This window comes from Camelus ferus, chromosome 2 (genome assembly GCF_009834535.1).
Source record: "Camelus ferus isolate YT-003-E chromosome 2, BCGSAC_Cfer_1.0, whole genome shotgun sequence".
Lineage (NCBI taxonomy): Eukaryota > Metazoa > Chordata > Mammalia > Artiodactyla > Camelidae > Camelus > Camelus ferus.
In genome coordinates, this window is record NC_045697.1 from 107,216,254 (window position 1) to 107,232,131 (window position 15,878).

At 33.2% G+C, this 15,878-nt stretch overlaps 1 protein-coding gene across 1 annotated transcript in view; it reads right to left on the reverse strand.

Moving 5' to 3' along the window:
* Positions 1 to 15,878, reverse strand: part of LRBA (LPS responsive beige-like anchor protein) — a 620,537-nt gene that overhangs the window by 438,435 nt on the left and 166,224 nt on the right. Inside the window, 2 exon segments of the mRNA XM_032464781.1 lie at positions 6,115 to 6,248; positions 8,019 to 8,097. Coding sequence (XP_032320672.1) covers positions 6,115 to 6,248; positions 8,019 to 8,097 — 213 coding nt within the window.

Here is a 15,878-nt window from a genome sequence, read left to right on the forward strand (position 1 = left end):
CACTCTTATTAGTACCTTGACCTGTGACCTCACACTAAACCTTAACAGAAGTGCAAGCCGTTGTCTGTTATATATTCTTGATTTTTTATGAATAAATTCATTTCTATTTTTTTCTCTTATATTTCATTCGGGTTCAACAGAAATACTTCAGGAAGGAAGTTTTATACAATTAATACCTATGTAAAGACTTCTTAAGTTTTGATTACCAATAAGATCTAAAGTAGTAATTCAATGAACGCTGTATAATCAGTATCTTAAAAAGGCAATGCCAATAATTAAAAGCACTAAATTGCTAAATTACATTAGTAATAATCAGAAAAATTACAATTTTTAATTCCATATTTTTCTAAGCAAACACAAGTTTGAGTTCAAACTAAACTAAGTGTAACAACTAAAATAACTCCTCATGGGTACGCACCCTACAGAATTATCTTATTTCTTTCTTCCTCTCCATTAAAGTTACTGCAGGCACCCATCCCATCCCACACCCCTCCTTTAATCGTATTGCTCTACAGTTCCTTCTCCTTCCGTCTTTTAGTCATGATGTCTCATACCTGCTGACAGCACATGTCGGCATTCTTTAGCCTTACAAATAGGATTCAAGTTAAATAGGTTGTTCACCGCCTTTCCTTTTTATAATAGGTATAACCACTTTTCTCCACTGTCTTAAAAATATACAACATAGAAATCATGGTAACAGTGTTGGCACTGGCATGAAAATTAGCTATAGAATATCTATCTACATGTTGCATTAAGCAAGCAGGCCCTTAACTAGACTAAACTGTAGTTTCTGTGGAGCGAAGATGAGCATACCTCCTCAGGCTAATGCCAAGGCCAAAAGGAAGGGCATGGCCATCCTCCAGCATTTTTTGCTGGTGTGGCCCTCTGCTGATCTGAAAACCTGTCACTTTTCATAAAATGTAACCCAACTACAGGAAGTTTCATATATTTCAACTTCAAAAGCCACTAATTCTAGCAAGTAAATTCAGATCTTTCTACAACTAGGTCATTATTCCTTATTGCTCTATTTTAGAGGAACCAGAATTCCTATCAACTTTCCTTTCATGACAAAGCATTTAGGCCCTGATCTGGCTCAGCCTTTTATACCCACTCAGATAATGAACAGTAACGATTAAAGGGCCTTGGGCCGTCCAAAGTTAGAAAGACTCATAGGTGTCCTCCTGTCTCTACAACATATCGTAGGATAGCTCGATACTTACATACTTTGAAAAAATTACTTATTTCAGGCTTATTTCAGATTAGCAAAGTGGAAGAAGGTTAATGCTACCCAGTTGGACATGAAGATTCAGCAAAAAAATACAACCACTGCTCAGTGGATTGAGTGTTCAAGGACAGTAAGATGTCAAGTAACATTTCATAGTTTGATTAGAACAATTCATATTTTTTTTGGAGCAGAGTTTTGTAGATTTGTAAAGAATGGTAGGGGGCTGGGTGGATGGTACATTAAATTTTAAGTAAGGGCATCAGAGAGCTTACAGTAGACCCCTAAAGGGCACTGATACTGCCAACACAAATATATAACCTTGGGAGGAAGTAAACGGAGGTAATCTCAATAAGGGACTTGGTATCGGATTGCAAAACTTAATCACCTCTCTCTATTTTTGATCTCAGTTTTTACCTTTGGGTGACACTGGTTACATGGATGAAAAAGCAAGAAACTGAATTGTAAGCCAGTAAATCTGTCTTCAGAGCTACAGTCAGACTCTAAGGATTATCCAAAGGAAAGCCTTAAAACAACACTTGGAGTGAAACTGTAAGTTGTTGAAGTATCAGGTTTCACCTTAGACACACACAAATCCTATTAACTGCCCCAATTAGCAGAAAGAGAAAAAGGTACTGTTGGCTCAGAGTTTGGACTGGGCTCATAATCTGACTCTCTAAAAGCCTCTCAGAGTAATGATTGGTTTCAGTTTGTTTGGTTTTATCTTTGGTTGGATTTTAAGCATTACAGAATTTTAGTCTCTTCAAAAGAGACAAACTGAGGTTGCCAAAACCAAGAGTGTTATACCTTTCATGTGTTTCATGACCAAAGACCACTGCAATTTTTTTCAGAGACTATTTATACCACCTCTATTACTACTTTTTCCTTACTACTAAACTCAGAAATATTAAATGACTTACCAGATATTAAGCTAGCAACATTTGAACACTGAGATTTCTAAACTCTCAAGTATACCATAAAAAAGTCATGACCATTTACCATCTGGAATGTCAGAATCCCTTTTTTAAAACAATTATTTATCTTAAGTCACCTTAAATAATTTACATAAAGGGATGGTTAAAAACATTATCAGAAGTTCTAGTAAGACTTTAAGCATAATAAACCCAAAATTTTTCCCATTTTCCTGGTTTTGAAGGTATCTGTCTATAATTTGGATATAATTAATTGCTCCTGATCAATCTGTAAACATGATATTCATCTTATAAATACTAATTCTAAGTTACAAATAAACTTTTAATAGGTACTAACTTATCATTAGTTCTGGTCCTTCTTTATTATTATTTTTTTTTAATTTTAGGGGCAGGTAATTAGGTTTAATTTTTTTTAATGGAGGATAGTGGGGATTGAATCCAGAACTTCACCAATGCTAAGTACATGCTCTATACCGAGTTATATCTTCCCCCTGGTCCTCCTTCTTGAACTAACATCACCAAGTGCAATATTTTGGAAAAGCTGGACTAATAGGTTGTTCAAAATTCTGTTAAAGAGAGGAGAGTCATCTTCTTTTCTCCAAAATTGCAAAATATTTCCTTCTTCAGATTATAAACACCATTTAGAATGATCAATCCACTGAATTTTTTCATTTCTACATGAATGGTTCCTTCCAATGATCTTCATGCATACACCAGCTTTTTGTATTTATTCACTTAGAAACTGCAAAGTAAACTGTGGTGCACAGTCATCACAAATGACGGATGAACACTGTCACATGCCTCTTTAGCAAAATGAGATGATCCAGGTTCTTGCCATAAAACATCGGATAAATTCTGTAGAATGAAGTCCTTCCTGTTGAATGGCATGATGCTGGGAAAACCAATTTCCTTTTTGTCCACAGAAATACACTGTGCACAAATAAATTCTTGAGTTGGATAAAAATTGTGAGTACTGCTCCCTGTCTTTTCAAATTCATCGACAAATGGTCTAGTAATTATAAAATGTCTTCCTCTGTCAATGTTTTTCACCTCACTATTATGGGCAGAAAATAAATTCTAAATTCTTAACTATGTTCGATGAAACCTAAAAATAAGACCACAAAGATGGAATCCATAGACTTCTTTTATATCAATATTTCTCAACCTTTTTTGAGGAACCTAAGGAGCCATTTCAGGACATTTTTCTTAATTATGCCCTATGAAATTTTAATACTAAAGAAATACTGTACAGATGTACTGTGGTCCATTGGAGAATCACAAACTATTGTAGTATTTAGGTATTTGCCCTCCTAAAATACCAGTCTTTGATCTCATTGAGAAAACAAATTTATACCTGCTTAAAATATGAAGTAACACTTTGCGCAACACAGTAAGAAAACTAAGGGTGATCCAAGAATGATGATTTACTATCCTAGTGCACCTTGATTCTAGGGGCAATTCCACTATTTTTGTTTTCTTATTATTTTAATCCTTAATATAGTTAGAAATAACAGATGAGTACTGATGACTAGCAAAATGTTCTAAGATATAGAAAAATTAACATCACAAAGATCCCATAATAAATCCTAGATTTATAAAAAATGTCCAATGAAATCATTTATGGTAACTGTCAGATAGAATCAACATTTTTTAAAGTAATTATGTTTTTGGAAGGCCCCTAAAAAAACAAAAGCAGTAAAATATCAATGTTTACAAAGGGCTGTAACTCCTTGAAAAAGAGAGTTACCATCACTAAAATTAAGCCAATCAGAAAATACATGGCAAGATGTAATATGAAGTACCATAGCTAATTAAATGTTTAAATACACAGGATAGAGAAACTGCTAAATGACATCACCAAGAAGAATAGCCACAGAGAATCTAGATATGAAATATTCTACAGAACCACCAACCAGATTTCTTCAACTAGTCAGTAACATGAAAACAGAATAATAGAGGAAAACTATTTGACATTAATAAGGACTTAAGAGACATAATTAAATGCAATAAATTGATTTTGTTTGGATCTTAATTCGAAGAAAATCAATTATAAAAAAAACTTTTAGATAAAGATGAATACGGGCTGAATATTAGGTAACACTGTAGAACTACTATTAATATTATTAGGTATAATAGCAGAAATTATGATTTGTAAGAAAATAACCTTTTGATATGAATTATGAATGATTTAGGGTGAAAATCTGGGGTTGTCTGGGGTTGTTTTAAACACTAAAGCAAAATAAAGGGAGGTGAATATAACCACCATGGCAAAACGAAGGTGGTTTGGGTAGTTGGTAATAATAAGTTCATGGATATTGAATTTCCTACTTTATAAATATTTTAAATGTTCCTTAAACTTTTTTTTAATAAAAAGTTCATTTAAAAGATTTAAAAGTAATAAATTTTCGAGTACCTGGTCACACAGCTAGGTAGGTCACTGGCAAGGGCAGAATTAAGACTGAGGTCTCCTCCCTTTCAGTCCAATGCTTTTTGGAAAGTACCACGGTGCAACCACCTCCACTCAAAACTTTTCTGTTTTACAGTGCATGGAACCACTACCCAAAGGATTCCTCACAACTTAAAATATAAAAGCTACATTACAGCTCTTAATTTGTTTGCTGTTTTTATGAACTCAGCCCTATGAGGAGGTACCACCCAAGTTTATAGATATCTGAGCAAGAGTATCATCTTCCTTCTTGTCATTTTATCAGAATTTACCAATAAGAAATTGATTCTAAATTTTGTTCAAGATCTAGAATTGTAAAGTTTAGTACTTCTGAGTACCTAAGATGATCCTATTTTATTGGATCATTATAAAATTCAAAGACCAAATAAATGGCAACAATGTCCTGCTACACTGAAAGGCTATAATTAATACATTCATTGTACAGTTACAAAATGAAATATAATTAATAAGTTGTCACACCACTTTAAAAGAAGAAAATAATACATGAAGCATAAATTAGGGTGCAACCTTTGATTTATCACTTCATTTCCTTTCAAATCTTATTACTTCATCAGATCAATAGTTCTTGGCTAAATATTTATATCTTTTAGCAGATAAATTTCCACCCTAAACTTAATTCAAGTATTTCTAAAACCTAAACTTTGTTTTCAAATAAATTGTTACTTTTTGACCATACGGAAACAGTGCTGACATCCCATAATTAACATCAGACACAGATATTTTAAACTATTATCTTACCTATAACTTGCACTACCATTATATCCTTATTTCTATAAAAAGAGGGGCTTTTTTTTCCCCACAAGTTTTAAGAAATTCCTTAGGAGATCATCTAGTGACTAGTTTGACACAACCTCAAAGTACTCTACCTAGAAAAGATCCAGTCATCTATGTATGATATAGGCAGGAAAGAGTAAAATACTACTGTACCTTCTACTTATTTGTAAGACAGAATTCTACGGATAGAGACTAATAATGCATTCCTCATTTTCCTAGTATGTGGCAGTACACTGTTGGTTATATAGATCTTAAATTCAAGTAAAATCCCAGGTAAATGCCCCACTAATTACTGTAACATTAGTCTCTCTAATTCTTTATTCTCATAGTTAATTTTAATGCATTAAAAATTTTCTTAGTTCTTTGGTTCAATACATAATTTTCTTTTCTTTTTTTATTATTCCTAAAAACACACACATTTACTGCACACAAATCTCATCCAAATCACTGATTTTGAAAACCTTGTATAAAACAGAATTATCAGACATAACTTATTCTTTAAAAAATACGTACAGACTCTGTGAGAAACCTTGAAAACAAACAATAAATCCCCATTAATCTAGTTATTCATTGAAGTTTTTAACCTTGAAATTTAAGAAATATACAAATAAATGTGTGTGTGCGTGTATATGTGTGTGCGTGTGTGTGTGTGTGTGTGTGTGTGTGTGTGTGTGCGTGCGTGCGCACACGTGTAAAAAAAAAACAGAAAAGCCACTTACTTGTTCCTTCTATAAGCAGTTCTTGTCCGTGGCTACCCAAAAGTGTCCGAGAAAGAAAAGGTGCAAAATCTACAAAAATCTCTCGCAGAAGAGGAGCTGCCTTTTCCAAAGCATGTTCGAGCCTCTCTGTAATACTAATGGAAAGGTGTTAACTCACTTGTTCTATTCATTAGCATTTATAAATTTTCTAGTTTTAAAATCAGTGATAGAAATATAAAACTATGTGAAAATTTAAAATTTCCCTAAAGCCTCACTATCGCTATGCATACCATTCCTTCTGCCTGGAATACCCTTTTTCATTCTGTTCTATATTGCCACCCCCAGCCCTCACAGACAACCTGGTAAACAACCACTCCAATCATCAGCTTATTGGAAGTCTTAACTGGCCAGTAGAGAGCACTTGATTTGAGCCCATTATAAACTAAACAAACTCTATCAAGTCCTTATTAAATTTTCTATTACCACTAAACCACAAGTACCTTCAGATCAAGAACTATGCCTTAGCTTCTAAGTTCTCAGCTGCACCATACAGTACAAATTCAATAAATGCTTATAAACTGAAAGAATCAGTTTATTTTTCATTGACATCTGTCTCTATAGTAATTTCTTTCTAACGCAATCTGAAAAACTTTTCATTTGTAAACAGTATACTTTACTGGCACATTTACAATGATCTCAGTTTACACAATGTATGCCTTTGTGACTATATGTACATATATTCATACATATATGTATACACACAGAAACACATATATACACACACAGTTCCTCAGTTTCCACGGGCAAATAGTTTCAAAACTCCCACAGACAGCAAAATCTGTGGATGCTCAAGTCCCTTATATAAAAGGGCATAGTATTTGCACATAACTCATGCACACCCTTCTGTATATTTTAAATCATATTTAGATTACTTATAATACCTGATACAATGTAAATGCTGTGGGAATTATTGTAAATACAATGTAAATAGTATGTAAATAGTTGCCAATGCAAGGCAAATTCAAGTTTTGGTTTTGGAAACCTTCTGGAATTTTTTTTTTAATATTTTCAATCTGATGTTGGTTGGATCCATATCCAACTACATATATACATATTTAAGGAGTTAAAAAAAAGGCCCCTGCATTTCAGAAAATTCTGTTTCTAAGTTATAAACAAAGCATATATGTAAACAGTCATTACTTATTTACTACTCATAGGAGAACTTCCTATTCAAACTATCAATTACTGAAAGTACTGAAACCGTCCATTGGTAAGCTGCTGGAAATTTCTGTGGTCAATAACCATCTCTTCTCAGGTACTACCCGTAATACTACTCCTCTCCACTTAGCACATGGAGCCTCTTATCCATGGATGACATCACAGCTAGGAGCCTCTACTTGTAGCACCCTGGTGCCTTTGTAAAGTGCTTTGCATTTTCCAATTGTGGTAAGGAAAAATTAAGAACTCTGGCCACAATGACCCTAGTGGTAGAAAATATTCACAGCATTCCAATGAGAATTTGAAATGCACCGTCCCAATTAAAAAAGATTAATGACAGTAAAAATTTATCTATTGTTCAGTGTCACTATAGCTTTGGCTGACTGGCTAAACTTATTTCAGCATTTCTAGGGAAGAGGAACAATGAATTCCAAATGTTCAATTTGCAATCATATGGAACACAAGCCATAAGCTACTAACTACCTAAGTAATTAAGTATTTGTTATGCCTGCAGCATTTATGAATCACAAATAGCTACTTCTTATGAATCTTTTACATCTCATAATCTTTAAGAAGAAACTTCTAAAATATTCCCATGCCTCTAAATGTAATATCTGTTAAAAAAAAAAAAAAAGACTGTAGCTAGACAGTTTTAAGAGTCATCAGAAGGAATAAATCACAAATATCCAAGTTAGTAATTTGAATACCTCATATTTGAAACTTGGTCTTGCGGAACTGAACCAACTGTTGGAACCGCAGGTAATTTTGCATTAGATGATCTACCACCTATAAAAGAAAATATCCGTTTAGGGAATTTTCTGTTTTTAGATACAAGAGTTGAAACAAAAATGGTATCTTGATACCAAATCAACAACAACAAAAACCTATCATAATGGATTTTTAAATGCCTATTATAATCTAGATAACATTAAAATCTACCAATCAACAAAGTTTTTCTTGGATCATTCAATATATAAATTTCAGTTACAGGTTCAATTATCACACTAAGCAGTCCTTCCATCCATTGGCTGAAAAAGCAGAAAAAAGTAAATTCTGACTCACTATATTGGGGTCATGATTCCTTCCATCCTTCCACACAACTCCAAGTAGTAATAGAGGTTTATAAGCAAAAACCTTTCTTAACTGAAGCAAAAAACAGAAACAGCTAATTCCAAATTTAGCTTAAATAGGTGTGCTTCATTACCATGAAAACTATCCTTATTCAGTCACCAAATAACTTCTGCTATACCGTAAATGCTTCTGAGTCTAGTCTGGCAATGATTATGCAAGGACCACCTAAGAAACCTTTCTTAAATGATTCAAACAGAACATATACTCCCTCATTTATGTCCTCACTGTAATTGGTATATAACCTGTTGTTGCACTAGTCACACTGTATTTCAATTGATTTTTATATCCTTTTTCCTAGTCTACTAATCTTATTGAAAGCAAAGATTTCATCATTTTCATCCATCTATCTCTAGAGCCTAGACAAACTGACACAGTAGAACATTCTCAACTTGTGTTAACTGCAGAAATTGCTTCCTTAATCATTCCCACCTCCCATATTTCAGTAGGTCAATCTTCCCACCTGGTATATACTTCCCTCTCTATCTCCTACGATTTTATGTCCCTAGCTTTATTCAAACTACTATGTAGAGTTAATTCCCAACATGTGGTCTTATTTTACTCTCCAGTACCCTTGAGTACTCTTGTATATCTGTATAGTTGAATGGCCAGCTCACCCTCTTATAGTATAAAATGTTCAAACTCTTTTGTCTTGTATAAGAGATATCTTCTTTCTGTTTTCAACAAATAACTGTGCTTATAAATTTTACTCGGGAAAAAAAATAATCACCAGGAAATTAACTCTGACAGAGTTGGATGGGGACAGAATGGACAGGTACAGAAACAACACACATTATGACAAGTCTTCAAAATGTAGGTCTAGAAGACTAATTTGGAGGATAATTTACTGAGGCTTAGAGAGTTCTAACAAGCTCAAATTCTCTCATAAACCTTTTACAATACTCTATTACTGAGATGCCTTAAGTTTCCCCATTGTATGCTTCTCCCTTACTGAACTAACTTACTCAACCAAAGGTTTATTACTATGGGATTTGGTTGGAGGACACTGACGGAGACTTTAGATGAAGTCAGGTAGAGGAAGATACCAAGATTTTTTAAGAAATCTCTAAGCAAGAATTCTTTCCATAGCAAGTTATTTCATCAGGGTAAGGTGCACATTTTTCCACGTGATATTATCTCTCAAATCAATGCAGCTTACAAAGGCATCTTAACGACTGTAGTCGGCCAGAAGTTGAGACCTAACTGTGAGAAAACACAGTGGATAAAATCATGAAAGCAACAGAATTAAATCTGCAATGTGATAAATGACTAAAGAAGGAAAAACTGTGTAACTTTTTGAAACTTTTATCTTGCAATCTACAACCTCAAGATAACGTAAATTAGAGGAAGAATGACTGTACAATCTAAACTTATTGTCTAAGTGAGGCATACCTCAGAGATATTTTGGGTTCAGTTCCAGACCACAGCAATAAAACAAATATGACAATAAAGCAAGTCACATGAAGTTTTTGGTTTCCCAGTGCATATAAAATTTATGTTTACACTATACTATAGTCTACTAAGTGTGCAACAACAGTTTTTCCCCCCAAAATGGGACATTTTCCTATTTAAAAATACTTTATTACTAAAAAATGCTAACCAACATCTGACATAGGGCTGCCACAAACTTTCAATTTGTATAAAAATGCTGTATCTGCAAAGCACAATAAGTGAAGCGTAATACATTTTGTTTTTTTTACAAATTGTATTTTTTACAAATTGAAGATTTGTGGCAACCCCGTGTCCAGTAAGTCTATCATTGCCACTTTTCCAATAGTATTTGCTCACTTCATGTCTCTACATCACATTCTGGTGGTTCTCAATAATTTTTCATTATTACTATGTTTCTATTGGTGATCTGTGATCAGTGATCTTTGATGTTATTATTGCAAAAAGATTATACCTCCCTGAAAGCTCAGATGATGGTTAGCATTTTTTAGTAATAAAGTACTTTTCATTTAAGGTATTACATAGTATTTTTAGACATAATGTTTGCATATTTAATAGTCTACAGTATAGTATAAACAACTTTTATATGCACTGGGAAACCAAAAAATTCACATGACTCACTTTATTGTGATATTCGCTTTATTGCAGTGGTCTGGAACCAAACCTCACTATCTCCAAGGGGTATGTCTGTATATAAAGTCCAAACTCTTATTCACATATATACATATACATACATATATATATATACACACACACACACATATATACATACACACACACACACACACACACACACACACATACAGTCCCTAGCTCTGTCCACTGAGAGGACCTGGGAGCAGCAATACCCTAACACCCAATGTCCAAATCTTGGCTTCTAAATACTATTCTCCACTAAAAGAAAGAAATAGCTGATTCAAGATCTGTGAAAGAAAAGTACAAAATGAGCTTAACACATCTAGTTTTGTTGTTTAGAAAGCAAGGAAATGTCCAAGGAATAATAAGATAATCTCACAATGGCACAGAAACCAGCTTAAAGGGACTCTCAACTGACCAAAATGAGGACAATTTGAGCATCAAAATAAATAACAATAGTAACTGATTATAAAATCGTCAATAAAATAGGAAGCTATGAGGTCATATTGATATGATACATTAAGAATCTGAGCAACAGGATATTCAAATAATTTTCAGGTTCCTCTCCACAAAATACTTATTAATTACAAAAGGGAAAAAATAACTTTATAATATAGAAAACCGGCAGTTACACTTTAATCAAGTGATGAAAGTGGTCACCAACAGCACTGTAAGTCAGAACTGTGCACCATGAGATCCGATTATTTCCTTTTCTGTCTGTTCCATCATATTCCTACCAAAGAAATACAATCTGTCTCTAATCATGAGGAAATATCAGACCAACTCAAATTCAGGGATATTCATTTGAGCTGTTTCCAATTTTTTTTTTTACCATAAAAGACAATGTTTCATATGTGCTTACATAAATTGATAGGCACTCCTTTATATTTTTGAAGTAACTTCCCAGAAGTCAATAAACGCATCCTTTATGTGTGGACACATATTGCTAAACTGCCCTGAAGAAAGAATAAACAATTTACACTTCTTTGATTACTAGTAAAATTCAATGTACTTTCCCAATTTACTGAAAACAAAATAGGAAATGTAAATGACTGTTCTGAACTTTTAAGTATTTTTATTAGAATCTTTTTATTTGTAATTATTTGTTACATATAACTAGCGAAATTTAGCTTTTATCATTCATTACAAATTCTTGCCAATTCTGTGATGACTTTTTACCATACAGAATTCTATAATCTTCCCTTTAAACCACCTGTACTAACATGATACAGAAAATAGGAATATCACCAAATTTTTAACAGGTTTTTAGGTCATTTTAATTCAAAAATGTAAAGCACCCAAGATAAAGTAGATTCCCCAATGTTACTTTCCCATATTTCTGCAAGGCACTAGAAAAAAGGTCTAGAGCTCTTCTGAGTGATTCTACTATATACTCATGATTCATTCTATCCATTTTTAGGATATATATTACTTACCTATTAAATTCCCACCCATAATAAATACAAAAGTTTCTCCACTCATCTCAGCCTGACACCTATTCTCTTCCTGCTTTCAAAAAGAAATGCCAGGTCATCCAAGACCAGAGCCTTTCTCTTCCACATCTAAAGGCAATCCTGCTAACCTCTCAAGCTATCTCAACCATCAAAATCTTACATAATTTCCATTACCAACTTTCTTTCTGGAAAAGGTGTTCTACACTGGCAGAAAACACTTCCTCACTGGCCACCCACAACCAGCCATTTTCAAATCGAATTCTTATTCTATCAATATTAATATTACACTAGTTTCCTTGATAACAACTACCCTTAAGGGGTTTAGGATTGAAATGTTTGGGGAAGCAGTAAGGGCTGTGCCACTTATCAGCTGTGTGATGGGCAAAGTTACCTAAGTTCTCTGTGCCTTATTTTCCACATCTATAAAATTAATACCCATATCTATACTTGACAGAATTATTTTGAGGATGAACAGAGACTGGACCATAGTAAATGGACAGTGAATGACAGCCTCCTTCCTTACCCTTTTATGACCATGACTGCGTTCAAAATATTTAACATTTTCATGTTTCCCTTTAGAATGTAGTTCAGGCTGAAAACACAAATTCTTCAACAATTATTCAAGTGGCATTAACTATAGGCAACTAAAATGAGACAAAGCTTTTAAAGTACCTTTTTAAAAACTCACCACAAAAACTTAGAAAGAAACAAAAGGAAAATTCTGTTGTGCACTCTAGAAAATGTAGAGCAAAGAATCAATACCAAACTTAACTGTTATAAAAAGTGGATTTCCAACACTTTCTTTATCAGATTGGTATAAAATAAAGCATAACCATAAACATATGGTAAATCTACCCACTGTCCTTTACAGCCTGTCATTGCCTCACATCACTCCCACAATTCTCCTCAGGCTCATTTCCATTATATCTGGTCACGTCATTCAACTTACTCTTCCAACTGGAGCAAAGTTTACTCTGGGTATAGATAAACAAAGCCAGGCTCTAATCAGGGGTTCTGTAGATTTAACTGATTAAGAAACAGCAAAGATCTGGGACAACTTGACCTTCCCTGAAATATGCTTGATCTTTAGGCAGAATCTGATCAACAGCCAACAGTTCTGATTACAGGTCTTAGCCAAACAGAAGGATCTGGAAATCTGGACTACTTGATCCCCCACAGGCTTGGTTCCTTTGCAGGGAGGGCACTGCAGCAATCTTCCACAATTAACCTCTGGATAATTACCGAGCCTACCTCTCAGAGCAAGCACATTCCCACAACAAGACGAACTTACCCCCAGTGAACCTCTCTTCCACAAAACACTTCCTTCCGCTTCCCCTGGTAACTAGAGCTCACTTTTCTTTTTACTGGGATTCTTGTTTACTGCGAACCTTCCTCCCAGCCTCATCATACTGCTCAAGCAAGAACTGACTACATAAAAACTCTAACAAACTGAATGGAATCCATCCTAATGCATAAGATAAAATTAATCTTAAAATTTTTTAATTAAAAATGAAGTTAAGGCACACATTTTTCCATACTGACAATTTTTAAAAGTATATCTATCAACTCCTATTGCATCATCAAAAGATTTCCATTTTTCACAAGAAAATTTCAAAGTAGAAGGCAAAACAGGGTGAATTTGAATTTTTTTTTTTCATTCTTCAGTATCTGGCATTCCTGACAGCTCCAATCCTTCTAATCCTCCACAACACTCAATGAAGTACTTTGGAGATCCAACAGCTTTATTACATTCAGTTAATGACACCTGTAATTTTCTAAATTCTCCACAGCAATATGAGCATTGAACCATGGTTGGCAACTGACTTCTATTACCAACTGATTAATGAAATATTTCTGAGCTTTATTTTTTTGGTGGTAGTTTTTAAAGACCATCCTGATTTAGAGTATATCAGACATTTTCTCTCAAATGACTAATTAGTAGTTTTTCCTAACCTCTTCTGAACTGGATGAAAAGGAACACATAAGGTCCCATCTATTTAAAAGTATAGAGAGCAGTAATAAACCTCAAGAATATGTTTGTATGAGGCTTTGGACATTAAAAACTAAATTAGCTTTTACTGAACTACTTTAATTTTAATGACCTGAAATAGATACCAAAAATTTTAAAGAGTAGGAGCACTGTTTGCTCTAAACAAAACAATAACAAAAATGATTTCCTGACAATACCCCGTAAGTAATGCAGATTTTCAAACCTAAAGGAGACTATAGCAGAAAGGGATTTGTATAAAGTGGTCTCTTTAAGTCATAAAACACACTTCACCAACAAACATAAGTGAATCAACTATCAACGGATTTAAGAGGGGAAAAAAAAAATCACATGAAAAAATAAACTAAATGTATCAGTAATTTCATCCTAGGTTATTCTTCATTCGTACCAGTCAGAAAAATGTAACTTCCAAATACATCTTGCATTTTTTTCAGCTAAGATTAAAAATCATAAATCTATGACAAATTTGTTTTTGATTAATTTAACATTAAATATTTTCAACAAGTGATCACACATACGTAAATTCAAAAGCAACCTTCAACATGTGGACTGATACTGACTTATCTTCTCCTTATCCTTGCACTGATAGACTGGCTCCTTCAAACTGACAGTTTCCCAGACATTTAAAAGAACATAAAGGAAAATCTAAACAGATCATTCATCTAGCATCTATCCAGGGAATAGTCAATTGCTTATTCAAGGTCCCTAGGGGTCTAAATAAATAATGCCCTTTGCAATAAAGTATCATTAAAACAAACTGCCAATATTTAATCCCTAAACACTGTATTTTTAATTGCCCTCTCTCTCCCTCCCCATCCATTCCGGACCAGTTCAGGGGGACAATCTATATGCCCAGTTAAAACTCTTTATTGAATAAAAGAAACTTTCATTGAATAAGTAAAGATAAGACTCTTGGGTCAAATATACGAAGTAAAGAATCAAATATTTTTCTTCAACATTAAAAATGAACATACTAATTTATAATAAACATGGCTCTGATAAACAGAAGAGAGCCTGATATAGTAGAAGTTATTATAATTATTAATTTTGAAGATTAGCAAACACCCAGTACATAAATTACTTAAGAACAGTCTATTTAGTTCCTCCACTGGGTTAGCTTCAATTTTATTTTAATCATTTATGCTTTGCAACCATACATATTTGAGGAAAACCACAGCATATTAGAAAAAAAAATTAACAGCATTTTAACACATATTGTTCTCTGGCCATTTAAACCTTTGCTGATGAGTAACTTTAAAATGTAAATATTTTGATATATTTACTAAAAACTCTTTATCTCTTAGTTTTCTTTATAAATGTACAAATACAAATGATATACCTTGTTCTCTGATAAATCTTTTACAACTTATGAAAAAAATTGCCATTATTATTAGATTATACTATTTGCTAATAAAATGCTAAGAAACTAAGAAACCTTATTCAAACTAAAATCTGAAATTTGTATGTAGTCAAAATTTGAATACTGACTATAGTTTTAATAATGTACACAGTTTTAAAATGTATTTACAAATCCTTAATTTTTTCACAAAATTATAAAATTATTTGAGTGGTTATGTTTTGACAAAAGAACCTTTGGCCTCATACAAAGCTGACAAGCTCTAACTCTGTTTTTGGGATCCAGTCCCAGTTTCTCCTTAATTGTGCCATATGTAAAATTTAGAAATCCCATTTCAATATCTAAATTTCCAAATAGTTGACTTTTCTGCTACAAAACTTATATTTTATGTTTTCAATTCACATGGTTTCTTCCAAAGAAATTCTCATTTTTACTAATGTATATGTTCTATCAAGCATATTTTTTATTAACCGATAATCTATTACTGAATTTAAGCAGCTCATTTTTTGTCGCTGACTCACTATAAAATTCAGAA